At 36.2% G+C, this 16,923-nt stretch overlaps 1 protein-coding gene across 4 annotated transcripts in view; it reads right to left on the bottom strand.

Annotated features, from left to right (window-relative positions):
* Positions 1–15,990, bottom strand: part of LOC111446719 (BEACH domain-containing protein B) — a 23,833-nt gene extending 7,843 nt beyond the window's left edge. For 3 of the 4 annotated variants that reach the window (XR_002711130.1, XR_002711132.1, XM_023085655.1), the window contains exons 1-30: positions 15,701–15,990; positions 15,383–15,602; positions 15,058–15,268; positions 14,688–14,751; positions 14,024–14,255; positions 13,065–13,226; positions 12,715–12,981; positions 12,239–12,461; positions 12,012–12,080; positions 11,340–11,756; positions 10,904–11,228; positions 10,010–10,468; positions 9,502–9,660; positions 9,231–9,380; positions 8,862–9,017; positions 8,636–8,677; positions 8,174–8,518; positions 7,499–7,672; positions 6,411–6,571; positions 5,974–6,289; positions 5,447–5,879; positions 5,026–5,353; positions 4,702–4,890; positions 4,034–4,295; positions 3,763–3,954; positions 3,465–3,683; positions 1,620–1,796; positions 1,218–1,324; positions 565–1,017; positions 246–459 (exon numbers count right to left, since the gene is read on the bottom strand). Coding sequence is in view for 1 of the 4 variants with exons in the window: in XM_023085655.1 (XP_022941423.1) it covers positions 246–459; positions 565–1,017; positions 1,218–1,324; positions 1,620–1,796; positions 3,465–3,683; positions 3,763–3,954; positions 4,034–4,295; positions 4,702–4,890; positions 5,026–5,353; positions 5,447–5,879; positions 5,974–6,289; positions 6,411–6,571; positions 7,499–7,672; positions 8,174–8,518; positions 8,636–8,677; positions 8,862–9,017; positions 9,231–9,380; positions 9,502–9,660; positions 10,010–10,468; positions 10,904–11,228; positions 11,340–11,756; positions 12,012–12,080; positions 12,239–12,461; positions 12,715–12,981; positions 13,065–13,226; positions 14,024–14,255; positions 14,688–14,751; positions 15,058–15,179 (6,417 nt within the window). In the remaining 3 variants the exon portion in view is untranslated. The remainder of the gene's footprint in view (positions 1–245; positions 460–564; positions 1,018–1,217; positions 1,325–1,619; positions 1,797–3,464; positions 3,684–3,762; positions 3,955–4,033; positions 4,296–4,701; positions 4,891–5,025; positions 5,354–5,446; positions 5,880–5,973; positions 6,290–6,410; positions 6,572–7,498; positions 7,673–8,173; positions 8,519–8,635; positions 8,678–8,861; positions 9,018–9,230; positions 9,381–9,501; positions 9,661–10,009; positions 10,469–10,903; positions 11,229–11,339; positions 11,757–12,011; positions 12,081–12,238; positions 12,462–12,714; positions 12,982–13,064; positions 13,227–14,023; positions 14,256–14,687; positions 14,752–15,057; positions 15,269–15,382; positions 15,603–15,700) is intronic. The other variant, XR_002711131.1, reaches the window with a different exon arrangement.
* Between the last annotated feature and the right edge of the window lie 933 nt (positions 15,991–16,923).

The following is a 16,923-nucleotide window of genomic DNA, read 5'->3' as shown; positions in this document are numbered from 1 at the left end:
AAAAAAAAAAAAAAAAAAAAAAAAAAAAAAAAAAAAAAAAAAAAAAAAATCCATATTCGACATACTTAACAGTCATTTAATTTTCAGTTTGAATACGATGGACATAGCGCTACGTCGTCTAAAGAATATCTATAAGTTAGTTATTTAAGAATCACCTCTATCCTAATACCATGTAAATGGTTCAACATATAATAAGCACAAACAATCACAACAAAGCACATGGATCAATATACACAGTAACTTACAGCTGCAGTAACTCGTTCTATTTGTATCAGGTTGTGAATGTACCCAGCCTCTTTAAGAAAAGCACCATTATCCGAAGAATCGTCTGTGCTTATCATACTGTTGGCAAGTATTGATTTGCAACAGCTTACAGTTTCTCGAATCAAATGCGATATGACATGAATGCGAGCATCGGTATTTAACGTTCTGTACTGTGACCTAACAGCAAGCAAAGACCTACGCGCACGACATTAATTTAATTTAGGTTCACAAGCACCAGAAATATCCAAATTGGGTACCTCAGTATGCCATAAGCCTATAATAAAGTGAAAGAAGCATTACCATATGAACAGCTGCAACCTATTTTTGTTTTGCTCATCATCAGTAACCACAAGAGAAGGTAAAAGTGAAATAATCTGCTGCACACATCGGGACGCTTTTTCTAGAGGAGCCTTGCAAATGTAAAGCATCACAAGTCGAAAAATAATTCTTGGGAACTTCTCTGAGCGCAAAAGCATGGCTTTATCGACAATTTTGTTTGGTTTTCCTCCCAATGCACTGCCTATGCCTCCTGATACAACAACTGCAGCCATCTCTGCAGCCGGAAGGTTGAGTGACTCTACTAAACCACGGGCCCTTTGACCAAATGTAGGACCTCCAGCTGATGATTTTGGCAAAGATCTGTTCGGTCCCTTGCCATTTATCTCACTAATAATAATCCACAATTTATCGTAAAGACGCCACCATTTTTCATCCATCTTGTCCTCTTTAACGTCCATTTGATGTTGCGCATATCTAGAAACATGATGTTAAGAAACAGTTTATAGGTTATAACAATGTGCTTTCACCAAATAACATGTATTCTGCTGCCATCTAAGCATTATTCTTTACTATGTACACAAGACAGAGCAGCAGATTGTGTCAGAGTCGATAAACCTAAGCTTCTGTGCAGATAGAGAGGAGGGGCGGCGAATGGGGAAAGAGATAGTAAGTACCTTGCTGTCTGGTCATCAGAGTCTCCTTGCAAAACATCATGTAAGGCAGAGATGTGAAGCTCCAGTTCCATGGATTCGGGAGAGACATCGAAGACATTCGCTAGAATCTGCACGAAGCTTAAATGAATAAAACCCGACATGGTAAACTGAAGCTCAAAACCCACTTACTTAAGTAGAAAACGTAACCCAACAAATTTAACCATCGGTTGACTGGAACATGCTCGGTCCAGAGACAGGAAGCTTTAAACGGTATGATATTGAATTGAAACGAAATCTTGTAAGCTCAAAATTTGAGTGCTCATTGGACCCATAAGCTCACTAGTTAGGTCAGCATAAATTGAAGCTTTTCAATTTTTTCATTCATAAATCAAAGACATAGATGGAATAGAAATGCTAGTGTACCGGTAACTGATGGTCGAGTTCAGCTATAAGCATGTCATCAACAAGCCTTAGAAGGTATAATGTATTATCTCGGCACGGTTGTGTAACAAATATATTCTCCCCAGAAGATAAATCCACTAACATTTGAATCAGATCCTCGTACATATCACGAAGAAAGTATTTAAAGGAGACTTGGCCCTGGGTCGAGATAACAAGAAAAACAATCAGTAAGTTAATTAGACATTTTGTAGCACATTGAGGAAAGCAGTAAATTGAGATAATAATACCGTGAAAAATACTCGACATACACATTTTTTTAAAGGAAATTCATAAGTTTCATTGATAAAATGAAAAATTATACAAAATGTTTCTCAAGCTTCTCACCAAGGAACGTTTTCAGACCGACCTATAACCTAAAAACTTGCAAGAAAAACTCGAAACCAAACCCAAAGACAAGTAGAGAATGTAATGAGAGAAATGAAAATCTCCTGTCCCTCGGATTCTAGCCTTCATCCGCTGTCGTTTTCAGTTTCCAGTTAACCTTCGTTATCATCAATCCTTCGGTTCCGAAGGTATTTTCTACCTCCGAATAGTTTTGGTCGTTACATTTCTACTTTTTTGTCTCAACTTCGGGTTTTGAGTGGGTTCATCATGGAAGTTACGAGTCTTTGTATTAGGAACACGTGTTGAGATTGTATGAGCGAAATCATCTTCGAATTCCATTTATAACCCTGATAAGCTTGTTGATTTCTGTTTTGTCTCAATCTGATTCTCATCAACCTGGATTCAATGAGATTACAAGTTCATCATATTCGAATGATTTAAGGGTCAGTTTCCAAAAAGTTTCTCCTTATGCATCCATTCGCCCTTCAATGGTCGGATTAGTAGTCTCATGGGTGGTTTAGAAGACCGTTATTTAGAAGACCGTTAGAAGACAGAAGGATGGAAGAATGGGATTCCTATATGTTTGTGTTGAGTCCTAAAGGTCTTGATCTTCTAGATGTTCAGAGGTAAAAGCTCGATAGGAGCGGATTTTGTCATTGTTAAACCTATTTGTGCCACAATTACATAGGGAATCAAGTGCTCTCCCTACTAAAAGTTCGTTAGAAGCCGAAGGCTCCAAAGAATTGTGTGATTTTTCTTATCCTTCAAGTTAGGTGGTAAAGCACGAGGGATAAAATCTAGAAGAAAACCCCTTTTTAGCGCCCAACCCCAACTAGTGATGCGAAAACCAACTTTCCTTCAAAAAGAAATTTGAACGAATACGAGGGCGTATAAAAAACAAGTCCACTCCAAAAGGGCCCCTCTCTAACTCCCCTATAGTTTCTATTGTTCCTCGTACCCTAAAGGCCGTGCAACAATGTACATACACCAACTTGCCTCAAGAGCCTCCTAGATCATCTCCCTACAAACTGTGTCGGGGCGCACTGAAAAACCAAAACCTCAAAGAAATAGGTGCAACTAATGCATTCTTGGTATGAGCTTGTAGCAAAATGATCATCTACTTTGTTGACCAGCCAAAGAGCCTTTTTATGACTTCATGATTGGTTTACATCCTAGTTGCTCCTTGTGGCAACTCCAAAATAAAAAAATAAATAATAAAAAAGAGGATAAAAAATCCATTAAACGAAGTACATTCTTACGATGAATTTACTGAATCAATCGAACTCCCACCCATATAATTTTGCGAGATCAGGGTATCAAACATTATTTTCTCATTCCGCTTTATGTACGAACAGAACAGAGATGTTTTGGTATAGCCAAATTACCATCAAAGTATACCAATAATTGCAATTTAAAGGATGTAGAACAAGAATTAGTGACCACAAAATACATCATAAAAAGTTGCAAAAGAATTCAACATACTTTCTCAGACTGCATAATTAAGAAGGTTGTTGTTTCTTCTAATTGTTGCCAGCCACCCTTCACGGTCGATATGTAATGCAAAAGAACAACACAAAATAGTTTCCTTATACTGCGCTGCTCGTTTATTTTATTGTCAACTCGACCGACTGACTCAACTCTGTATTGCTGCAAAGCATCAAGCTTTACAGAGGCTGTCAACAAAGCATTCCACCCATATTCCTACAACAACAATTTAGTATATAATACGACGAAAGGTCAATTTCAATAGTTTTGACATTAATAGGTTAGCTGATAGTACCATAAACGCTTCAATATTTGAAGGATTTGTATCGAGAAGATCGAGAAGATCTGTGATTATTTTTAGTCTTGCAGAAATTTCCTCACAGCTACATAGAAACTTGAAAATAAGAACTAAACTCTGTGGAACAGCAAACTGAGATCCAGGAGATTTGTTCTTTTGTACATCAGACTGATTTTGTTTCTGCAATACCTGTAAGACGTTGAAACGTTTATAATAATCTTCGAATGCAACAAACAAATTGATTCAAATAAATATTTCCCATGATCACCTGTTTGGGACTTGCGCCCCCTAGAAGAACATCGAACAAGGCAGCACATAAATTGTCTGTCGGTGGAAACCGAAACAACCTATCAGAAATAGCTGAGAATAGCGGTTGCATCCTTGAACTAGTTTTCTTATGGCTATCAGAAATTGGTTTAGGTTTTCCACTTGGGAGATTGAAAAATCTTAATCCTTTCTTCTCAGAAGGAAGATCAACCAAAAGTCTACCAAGGAACTGCAAACTAAGCAATCTGATAGGTTCGAATTCCCTACAAAACAAACATATGAGAAAATGAGTTTCGCCTTCTACGTTACAAAGGTCTCACCATATGATAATCATGATACTATGAATTGCTTAAAATAGAGTTCAAGACTTTATTGACTACCTAAGCTAACCAATATTAACTCATAGTAATTGATTGGCAGGTAGTTTACACCGAATTATAAGTAAAACCCACGCAGTAACTAATATTAACTCATAGTAACTAAGAGAAAAATAAACATAAGCCTGCACCAGTTACGTTCGGTTTTCTAATATTTTCTTCTCTTTTCGCTCACTCTTCCTAGAGTTCGATCCTTTTATAATTTTTCTTCTTTTCAGCATATCATGTCAAAAAAAACATGCAACTCAAAAATAGAATATGGCTATTGAATTTAATATTGGAGCAATAATACCTCTGAAGAAGATTGATAAAAACGGGACAACCACCAATGAAACTAACTTGCTCGTGGAAAGAAGCAAGAACTGTCTTTTGAGATATAGCTCGAATTACCATATGCAAAACATCCTCGATGCACGTCACATCCTGACTTCTTTCGAAAAAAGCAATAAGAGCTTTTATATCAATTGCTACAATATTTTGCCTGCAAAGAACAGTAATATGATGTGTAAAGAGGTTACATAATCTTTCATGAGAACATATCATTGAGAGAATAAAGGGAACTTGATGCAAAAAATTTAAGAAAAAAACGCAGCAGTCTTAGAGTAAGGCGTTATACCGAATGCTCATTTCCCCAAGGCTTAGTAAAAGAAGACGAATTTTCCGTATTTCATCCCTAGTAGGCCCAAGAACTCCACCAGGTGGATGCAGAGAAGTCTTGCTTCCAGAAGCAAATTTTAATTTAGCTTTGTCACAGTAAAACTTACGAATCATATTTAGAATAAGTGGGAGGCGGCAAAGATTCTTGAGTAGCCTGGGCTCGTTATCGAACTGCTGGATGAGAAACAAGTATAATTCACGCTGCACCTCGTAAGGCGAGTAGATCCAGATTGAGAGATTAAGAAATATGCTAGATAAAGCATCTTGAATGAGCAGCTCAGAAAAGCCTAAACAAATATACAAAAGAAGACATATAGTCATGTAGGTACCAATAGAAGAATCTGTTAAAATAAGAACTAAGAACCAAATCAATTAAATACCGCAGTTCGCAATGACGTTGAAAAGATGTTTTAAAGCTGCAAGAGTTTCCATATTAAGCTGCTGCGGATTGACCGATTGCAGCAAAAATCCCAGAATGGAGAAACCCGAAAGGAGATGCATCTGATGTTGACTCGGTAAGTTCTCGTCAAGGACGCAAGCAATAAGTTCAATAACTTCAGCTGTTAGACACTCCTTTGTACCAGCTATATTTACACTCTGACAAAACTGACCATTATTTTCACTTTCGTATCTGTCAGACTGAGAAATTAGAGGAAAAAGTACAGTGACACCTCCAACACAGTAGAGAATCCGCTGTAGTAAGCGTCTTGAACATAATTCTGTGCCAACCATAGCAATAGCTTCGAAAGAATTCTTTTCCGAAATTTGATCTAATGTTAGAGCAACATTAAATAATGATTTTCCACTGCTTGCCTGAAAGGGTAAAACCAAAGCATTAGGACACTGAACAGGGTGTGAGACACTGGTCGGAGTAGATAATTATATCTCCTTAAGAAAGAAGAGAAACCTGTGCGTTAAGGCCGAAGATAATTTTCGATGCCAAACTCTCTTTAGCATAAAGAATTCCTCTAGGCAATGGATTTTCAGAGAAAGTAGCAATGTCATTGTCAAGAAATGAATACATATAGCTCGGTCCAAGCGAATGAATACCCTGCACTTGCTCAGAAGAAATAGCATCACTAAATAAATAAACAGGACCTATCTGACCAAGAAAAGGAAATGCAGCTTCAACAGATTCCTTAGTGTCGACTTCTTCACTCAAAGACGCACTGAATTTTGCTCCAACCGTGCAATTTGTTAGTGGTTCGTTAACTTTAGCGTATCTGACACAGGAAATCATTATAATCAGTCGCCCATCTCCGTGAGAACAAGGACAATTGATAAAATATTTTCGAAAATTACAAGAAAATGTGAAACAATATGTACAAGAATTAATGCCTGAACCTGCATCTCTCAGAAGAAACAAGATCACCATCCACATAACACCTCAATAAGCTACCACCAGAGAATGCTCTTCCAATACTATGGGTTATACAAAGAAAATGCCACTTCTTTCTGACTATATTAACATGTAACCGGACGCTCTGTCTCTTCAGATTGATAGACTGAAAAGGGAAGGGAATATTATTAGTCAACTGCACCAGGAACATCATTAAAAGAATAGGCAAAAAAATTTACTTTCTTTAATTTAAAATATATATACGTATATATATATTAGGTGCTGTTTTTTCTCTTAATGATATTAACTTAAATTTTTAATCACTTTTGGAACGTCAATTCCATTTCAATACACATGAAGTCAGCATTTCGTGCAAATTTGCAAGCTTTTGATCTAGTGGTAATATATTGGAGAGTTGTTAGTGTAATTTAGGAGCTATTACTTGACTCCGCTCTTCGACGATAAGTTGTGTTTTCAAAGCAATAAGTAGTTTTTTCCCTAAGAAGAAACGAGATCTTTCACTTGGTATGATGAAATGAAACAATAGTTTAAATGGAGTGAATAAGAAGAGAAAAAAGAGAGATCAACAAACAAACTACGGCATGTGAAAGCACCTAGTTCAGTCCCTTGAGTGAGTTAGGGAGAAAAGGGAGAAGGTAGATTATGAAATCCCACATCAGTTGGGGAGGAGAACGAAACATTCATTATAAGGGTGTGGAAACCTCTCCCTAGCAGACGCGTTTTAAAAACCTTGAGGGGAAGCCTGGAAGGGAAAGCCCAAAGAGGACAATATCTGCTAGCGGTGGGCTTAGGTAGGCAAATATTGAGTAAAGGATTATAGGAAAGAAGTAATTCTCTCAAGTGCTCGGTTAAGCCTTTTTCAAGTTTTGGTTTCTAACATACCCAAAATAAAAAAAGTTTAGCTCACACAAAATATTCCACGAAATAGCCGAAAAGCCAGCATATAGAAGATTTCTCCACTTGTCCATGATAGGGAGATTTAAGCACGGAAGAAATAAAAATATAAAGATAAGTCTAATACAAATAAATAATTAAAGATATTGAAAGATAATTTTCAAAACATATGAGGAACCTCGTAAATAAGCTTGTCCTTTGCAAGCACGGCCGAGCAGCCTCTTCCATTTTCTGTAAGGAAGCTGAAAAGACCCATTGTTCCATGTACTGGGAAGTTCTCTACTCGAAGCCAACATGAAAAAGAAAAGCCTTTATTGAGAGGCCACTGAACAGGTGTTTTAATTAAGATCCCCTACATATGAAGAAAAATTGAAGTCAAAAAGCTTTAAGAATAGATATAACTTTAGAAACGCCATCAACTTCAAATTTAAGATAAATTGTAAAGATAAAGCTTCTTCGGGAACGAACGACCATAGAGATGCAAAATAATCATACACTTCAAATATTCACTTGAATCATTAATTACTTGGAAAATGAACAGCATTAAACTGCTTATTTTGAACCTTCAATAATGCTAATATTAAGAGTCCGTGTTTAGGGTTTCATTAAACGATATCCAAAGAAGAGGCGTGCTACCTAAGTGCACACTTCCAAAGTTGGTACATTGATACGATTTCAGGAATCACCAGAAAAACAGACCCAATCTGCTGCAAGTTGGGACATACTTTTTCAATGATGTTACACTCAGACAACATGATTATAATCAATGCGTTCTAAAATATTTCGAAAGAAATCTTCTCTAAAGTTCAACACGATCCAAAATAGTTATATAGCAACAGCGTTAAGGGCTTACAGAGTTGTTCCCGCTCATATCAAAAAAAGCGGTTGGTCCCTTCTCAGATAGCATCGATAAAATACTGGCCATCAACAATGAGCAATATCGTTTCTGTCTCCCAACTTTCTCGCTCCTTAACAAAGCAAAGATTTTGCGGATATCCTTCCCGGACACACTATGACCACCTATTACTTGAACAAACTGAGCAATTTTCACAATGATGCCATCGTTGTTATCTTGACCAAACCAATCGAGAAGAAAATTCAGCATTCCTGCTCTCACACAAGAAGCTCGATTGGATATAGAATCCCGAAGAAGCTGTTGGAATATATTAAGCCCTTGATGCTGCAATGGCTCACTGCTCTGCCCAATTAAATGCCAAGTAAATTAAAAGAATTTAAAAGAAAAAAAATGGAACACAACATAGAAATGAAATATCCAAAAAAGAATATCAAGCTACAAGAGAAATGAATTTCTAACCTTCTGCAGAACACTCAGATAAAGAATGATCACATCTTCATTCTGCATCAAAATGGTGGTAAAGAGAATTATATTTTAGTAGTTGCACGCATACGAAGGCACAGCCACGTAAATTAGAAACTTCTAAACTATCATACTGAAGAAATGAAAGGTAGAGGGATATTAAAGGTCGGACGATGATTGGACAACAAAGAGCTCAAGAAGAACGCCCGCATTATCAAGTCACCTGTATAATAGGGCACAACTTTGAGTCAAAAGTTCCATCAACAAGCATATCGAGTAGAACACCTAAGAGTGCACCACTTGGATGGCATTGACAGAAGTCCAAGAGCAAAGTTTGCATTGTCTGGTAACCTTTGCCAGCCAAAGCTCTAAATGAAGCCTGTACAAGTACATCAATAAACATTAAGCAGATAATAAGAAACATTAGACTTGTGCTGACAAGTTTACTCAAGATATATGTATAAGAAACATCAAGCAGACAATAAAGTTCATATGGAACAATAGTGAATCTTATGTCGTTATTTTTCAGCACGTTAGCATACGACGATACCAAAACATTAATTAGACGCCCATAGACAAATTTTAGAAGTACCTTTGAGACTTCATTTTTAGCAAGCAGACAAGTAAGAGTTTGAAGGACGTTCAAAACCAACTTTTCTCCAATTTCCTTGTCGACATTACCGTTCAACAAAGAGACGATATGCAAAAAACACTCTCCATCACGAAACAGAGCTTGGTAGTACTGAAGGAAAACAAATTACAACATTTAGAATACCAAAAGAGTGTACAAGCCAACAAGAAAAGAAAGTTAACAAATAATAAAGGCCAACATGAATTAAGAAAATTATAGCACGTAGATATACCTGAGGATCATTCAGAACCATCTCCCTGATTCCAACCAATAGATCAATAGAGAGTTCTGTTGAACTTTTCTCCCGCTCTTTAATTTGAGCAAACGTTTCGAGATATTTAGTACAAATATACAGTTTTGCCTTATGATCTTCCTCGGAAATTGCTTTTATCTGAATGACAGTTCAACCAAAAGTAAATGAAAAAGAAGGTTAATACAAGCAAAGTAAGCTTTCCAGTGTAGCATTTAAAGAAAACCACCCCAATGAAATTCTTTTTCGTTCTTTTTTGTTAATTTTGAACAAAATACGGCGACTCGGTGGATGTCTTAACACGCACAGCCTCTTGATGATTAACAATGATTGGAAGGCTGTACTTATTCTTTTTGGAATCAAAATCTTTTGATCTCTCTAATAAAAAAAAATAAAAAATAAAGAAGAGATACAACTTCTTAACTCATTCTCGAAGGAAACCCGAAAAGATACAGAACTTAGCTAGAACAAATCAGTAATATCACATTACCTTTATGAGCACAAGTGTGTGTTTAAGTACACGGCTTCTCAAACTTTCTTCCCAAAATAATTCGAACAGACAGTCAATTGATGTTGGATTAAGCAGAACCAACTTTTGCGCATCATCTCCTTTTGAGGAAAATTCTGTGAAAAGTTCCATGATGGTTTCCAAGCATGTAAGACAACTTTGAGCTGTCTCACGTGAATCGTGTCCCTGATTACTTCGAGGTTGAATACCTTCGACAAAATTAATATCAGATGAAATAGCATTTCCAGATCTTCTATGTTCCTGGGCTTGAACACACGCAACTTTAAGCAACCGAGGAATGGCATTCAATGTCTTGAATGAAGCAACAGTTCTCTCAGGTGAAATTTGTAATATGCGGAGGAGGCTCTTAGAGAGAGCAACGGCAACCTCAGAATTACAAGCAGACTGTTCGAGGGTGTCTAACAAAGCAGATAATTCAGGCTGCCAATTACGAAGTTTTGAGTTATAAAATGCATCAAAGCCAGAAGCTGAATATTTATAAATAACAGAACATAATGCAACAAATATTACAAGGCTGACTAATCATATGGTCTAATATTTAACATGGTATTATGGCAGGAGATCTTGTATTCAAATCCCTATAATATCATTTTCCCTCCAATTGATTCCACTTGTTGGGCCTTCTATTAATTTTCAAGCCGGGAAATATTAGAATACCTATATAATTAAATTTAACACAATTCATCCGCTTAAGCTTTTGGGTTAAGTGGTGATTTAACATTATATGTACTTCTAATTAAATAACCTGAAAAATCTGGACCAATATTCCAGTCGAGCAAGAACTATTAATTGTTAAGTCATAATAAAAGTATCAAACGTAGTCGGTGCGGTATCAGGAAATAATAAATAACTTACTAAATTATGTGCACTTCCACAAGAAGTTGCAGCAAACTCTACAAATGAAATGACTTCAATTTGAATCAAATCGACCCCGTCAACCTTTGGTGGACAGTTTGAGCTAGTAGCATAATATGTTTCAGGTTTCTCCAAGAAATCATCATTATTTGTCCAAGATTCTAGGGTAAACTCCTCAAAAGCAGGTCCAAAATAGAAAAAGTTCTCAGAGAAGAAAAGATCCCATATCCCCTCTTCTCGAAAAATTTCAAGAGACACCGGAGAAGAAACAAGGAACTTTCTAAATGCAGCAAGGACGGAGTGCTGCAAAGCGTTGGCAAGGATCCTACAAAACGAGTTAAACTAGCAGTGAGGGAAAATGGTAGACTTGAGAATTAAAAAAAAAAAAAACATAATAATTATAGGAAAGACTGATTGAGTCGACCAAGAAATAGACCTCAAGTGGGCAGGCAAATCATTTTGATTAGAGCAAGCCTTAATGCAGGGGAACACGGCTACAAGTACCCTCATGACCCATTTGATTGAAAGATCACCGTAGACCAATGAAACGGGTGTCATGATTCGAATAGAAGATGCTTGAGGATGATGAGGTTTAACATCATCTGGAGCAAGAAGAAAAGAACAAAGTACTCTGCATAACTTCACAACATATTCATTCCAAGATTGAATATGAGTGAGATTGGCTAAAGGTAAAACAGAACATTCTCCTGATAACTCTTGCTGTCCAGATAACTCCCCAATCTGCAGTTTGTATTCTTCTTGAAGCGTGAACGCTGGAGAACAGAAGCTATTTGCAAATTTATGGATTCTCCCATTTTCACACAAAAATTGCATGTTGTTTAAATTCCCAAAGCTGGATGCAGTTAAGGACGCCAATCACGTATTAACTTCTGGATGAAATTGAGAACAAAAAGGTATCATAAAACCCAAGCTATACGACAGTAGAGAAGCCGATAAAATACAACAATCCATGTACTTTACAAGTAAGAAACAATGAACATATTCATGCATCAACTTCCAAATCGCACGGGCCACAGGATATTCATGAAAGTACCAGAAAATCAGTAGAGAACAATAGAATAAGAAACGAAAAAAGAAAAAAGGATACACGGCCTCTCTAAGGACTGCCAGTGAAAGAACATGCAGCTGCAAAATGTTAAGGAAGTTGCTCTCGTCTCTGAAAAATATTTTAGAAAGAATGTTAGCAGACGAAAGAAATAAAGACATTGATATATCCGTTGAGACAATAACCAAAGAAAAATTTATCGAGACTCCTCTCACAGACAACATCCAACACGTACGAAATCGAAACAAATTAGAGTGAAGGGTGTACACCTTTTCTGGTCAGCACCAGCCAGGTCCTTCGGAGCTAAAACGATTTTGGATGGAAGTCCAAGGCCATCTAACAAGACTTCAAGTCCACCAATGCTTTTAAAATGATTTTGACCCCGTGGGTTCTCGGATAATGCAGAATAGAGAATTTTTATAGCCAAACATTGGAGCTCCACGTCGATATTTTGTTCTTTGATATTCAGCCTTCTAGTAACGCGTAACAACTCTGGTAAAAAAAAAAATCCTAATCAGCCTGAATAATAAATACTGAGGATCTACAAGAAAAGCAATATAGATTCTGTGGATGGAAAAACTTAGTAATAATAATGGTTTACAAAAGATTGAGAAAAAAAAAATTAATGATGGCGTAGTGAAAATTAGATTATTAGTTTCTTCTGCATGACACCATTTTAATGGATTATTGTACTTATCACTTAGTTCTGATGACAAGTTTGGTTACTCAAACTGGCATACCTTACCTACTAACCAATTAATTCCACCAGCTTCCATCACTGACACAACCGCCTTCTGACGCCACATTAATCTCTCTTCACAAGACGGTATATTCATGCTTAGAGAATGATCCTCCGCACATAGAAGTGAATCTATATCAATAAAGGAGTGTACTATCGACACCACATTTATTAACACGTGTTGTAGGAGTCTGGTATTTTCCACAACAATATTAGATAGACCTTCATCGCCTGAAAGTTCGCCCGCTATTGTCTTAAGTTGGATAACAGCCCCTGAAATTAAGGAAATCAGACTGCAAGCTGAAAGTAGAGAAAATATTGGCAGCGATATTCATATACGGAAGCGATGAGACCACCTTTCATCAATGCTGTGAGCTTCTGAATCCCACTATGGTACCCAAAAATTTTACAGTTGTGCATCGAACGCATAACTATTGCCAGGGCATCCAAGATCAGAAACCCTTCTGAAGTTAAATTTAATCCAGTTGATGCTCCAAGTACGTCCGCTGTTGACCTCCCTGAGTCGAAAGTTCAGTGCAATTGATAAAGTCAGCTAAAAAGGGAAGGTCGACAATGTCAATGCCTTAAGAAGTCTGTCGTCGCCTAACCTCACAACTCGACATCGAATACAATAAAATGAGAGGAAATCTAGAATAAGATGGAGGCATGGAAACCCAAAACAAGATTACGAGTCATGAAAAATAATTCTCTTTCATATAATTCATTCTCAAAGACAGATATTTCTCTCCTCTAGTGTACATTGTCTTATATAACTAAAACAGCATTGGGGTGAAAGTGAACGGTGTAAACTGATGAGGCTTGAAAATAATTAAGATCCGCTCAAAAAGTTACACAAAGGCTGGCATTTATACTACCACGAGGCATTCAACCAACAGCCAATCTAAATAAAACCGTTCAACGCCCTAACTAACCTCCTCAAACAAGCTTCGAACTTCCCTAACAAATTACCCCCAACGACTACGTTTCCAAAATAAGTAACATAGGGCCAATCGGCCAAACATAAAAAAACCAGAGAATTCTAACAAGTAGCCTTCCATCAGCAAAAGCCCAAAAATCGACCAAACCAACGAAATACTGCTTTGCATAATTAGTGAAGACCTTATATCATGCAGAAAAAAGTTCACGTTGATGATCATTTTATTCACTAAAGTGCATCTCAGATGCACTCTCAAACGTAGCAGAAATCGTTCAACTTGTTTTCAGAAAGTAAATAACCAATTCATCAGGAAAAAAAAAGATAAAATAAAGAAATACCAAAAGCATCCTCAAAAGTGGTGGAGATAAATCAACTTACATTCAACGACAACAGAAGTCAATTGCTTGACCTCTTCGATTAATTTTAAAATGATTTCGGAAGGATGTCCACTGGAGCAGCCAACAACAGTATGATCCGAAGTAGACGAGTTCATAGTTTGAACAGAAGTTGAGGCATCCTTTGGGAGCCAGCCAGCATTTATTGGTTTCCAGTTCTTGTATACAACAATAAATTGCTTCAAGAAAACATAAAACATCCTTCTTCTTTCCCCCTAAAGATTAAGAATATTGCACGGTAAGAATAAATTTGAGAGACCGAAACAGAGATACGAATACAAATCCAGATTTAATAAGTTAATAAAAAAAACTAGCTTTTTTGTTAAATTATAACATTTTGTCCCTAGACAATAATACATATACGCGCGCGCACTCATACAGATATATATATATATATAAGTAGTAGTATCTTACAAGACAAACTATAGTTAAACCTTTTCTCTCCACAATACTTCGTTTCGAATTTGTGCTTATTCCAATAGTTCAGTACATAATATGCAGTAAACTATATCAATTAGATCCCGTAAAAAGAAATTGTCACATTAAACATAATATCATTGCTTTCCCAACGAAGACACTTCGAAAAGACTTCCGAGCATTAATCATGATTACAAAGAAAAAAGAAGTTCAGAAGGTCAGAATCATACCTTATCAACCGCTTTCTCATATCTAACCCAAAGTTCATTCAGAATCACCTCGTCGCCAACTTCACTGCAAATATAAAATAACGCATAGCAGCGGCCACACGAGGAGGAAAGAAAATGAGAACAGTGAAAAGTGATATAAAGATAATACAGCAGCACAAGAATTGGACATGAAGTGTTTTGTTTCCCAAAATAAAGAATGCATACTCCTTGGCCATTAGATGAACTACAAACTCCATGTTCAAAATTTCCAATTAAAATTTAAATATGATCATCCAATTTAAAATAAAATTTTAAAATAATAAATAAATAAAATAAAATAAAAAACAAAACTCTTGACTAAGCCCTCTGGAAATCATGAGGGTGCAAATACCTGAATCGTATTTTTGGACTCGGAGGGTATGGACTGTTAGCGTGTGACCCTGTACCGGACACTCCGATATGGCCACTGGATGTCCTCCGAATCAAGTCAGCTACGCCCTTAACTATGTTCATGCTTCCTACAAGAACTCCAAGAACTTCAAGTTGCCATTACTTGACAATACGATGATCCAGAATCAGGCGGTCCTTTGAATCCATTGCTTCTGCATAGACCAGCTTTTTTCTATTAAACGAACTCAATAATTCACATCACTCGATGCTGATGAAACGGAAAGTGTAATTTATAGCCATGATTCCAATAAACGAGCTTAATTTACCTGGATTGAGCGAGCTCCGGTGTAATCCATAATTATGTACACCACATCTATTTCACTGATCATTGTTTCTCTGCAAATGGCCAATAAACGAGCAACATACAAAACAAATCAGCTCGTGAATTCACGTTTCATCCAAGACGCAAACAAAATCACTGGATGAATTCTCCAATTCCAAACAACGCCTTGTATATCTCAACGATAAAATGCTATGTAGGAAAAACTGCGAAGACGAACAGATGAAATTCAGAAGGTTAGCGAAATGATTGAGCTTCAGTTCAAGCTAATCGTGAAAGTTTACAAAATTCTAACGAGGCCTACCTCGTCGGATCGCGCAGCTCAAATTCGGCGAAGGAATCCCGTAGTTTTGGATGCAGGACGAGGGATCTCAACTGGAGCTTCTTCGATGGCGACGGCAGATGAAGGGAACCGAAGGCGGTGTATGGAGGTCATAAACCCGGCGGAAATCTCAATTAATTTCAGGATTGCGCTGGGAAAATCGGTTAATCCAGTTTCAGGGAAGCGGTCAAACCTGCGTCTGAAATTAAGACCGTCGAGGTTTCGCTACGCTATGCTATGCTTTGCCGATGGGACGCAAATCATTTCTAAAGATTTTCCTCTTTTCTTTTTTTGTGCCTTTCTTTCTTTATTTCTTTATTCTTTCTTTTCTCTTTTTTTTTTTAATAATTAAAAATCATATAATTGCAATTTGATATTAATTTTATTTGTACATATATTTTAAATTTTGTAACCTATAAAAAAAATTCATCAAAATTAAATGTCGACGACAATAATCACACACATCAAAGTTTAAATTTGTGAAATTATTAATTTTAAAAATATATGTGAAACAATTCAATTCTATTTTCTCCCCTATTTTATTTTTTATTTTTATTTTGAAAGTGAAATTGTGTTATTATCACGTATATTAAAAATTAAAAAAATAATCACAACAATGGATTATTTATATACTTATTTATTATTTTTTAATGTAACTCTAGAAACATATTATTTCGTTATGTGAGAGAAAAAATATATTTTTCATATTTATTTTTGAAAAAAAAAAGTTTATTTATCTTTACTTGCTTATATTAAAAAATTAAAAAACAATAATAATAACGTTAAAATGTTTTAATGAAATTTGAACACGTGATAAGTGTGGGTATATATGTTAGGCCCGAAGAAATCGGTTAATTTGGGCCGGTGTTACTGGTGGGAGCCCAACTCGTCGGAATAGGGGATTGTCGGTGGAATGTGGGCCGGTCCTATGGCGGTTAACAGCCTTTTATTTTTCCTTCCCACTTTTTAAATTACTATTTTTTTTTATATTTTTAAGCAGTATTTTCGAGAAAATTTACTGTAATTTTTAATTTTACAGCATAAATTAACATTCAGCTCATAAATTTTGTACTTCAATATTCAACTTCTTTTTTACCAAGTGTTTAAGTACAGTCATTTTAAAAGTAAAATTACATTTTTACCCTTTAAAACTAAAATACATTTTTTATTATTGAGTTACGAGTATAGTTTCATATCTAAATGTC

This window comes from Cucurbita moschata, unplaced genomic scaffold, assembly GCF_002738365.1.
Source record: "Cucurbita moschata cultivar Rifu unplaced genomic scaffold, Cmos_1.0 Cmo_Scf00008, whole genome shotgun sequence".
NCBI classification, from domain to species: domain Eukaryota; kingdom Viridiplantae; phylum Streptophyta; class Magnoliopsida; order Cucurbitales; family Cucurbitaceae; genus Cucurbita; species Cucurbita moschata.
Note: the sequence above shows the minus strand (reverse complement) of the source record. Positions and strands in the feature narration are given on the sequence as shown.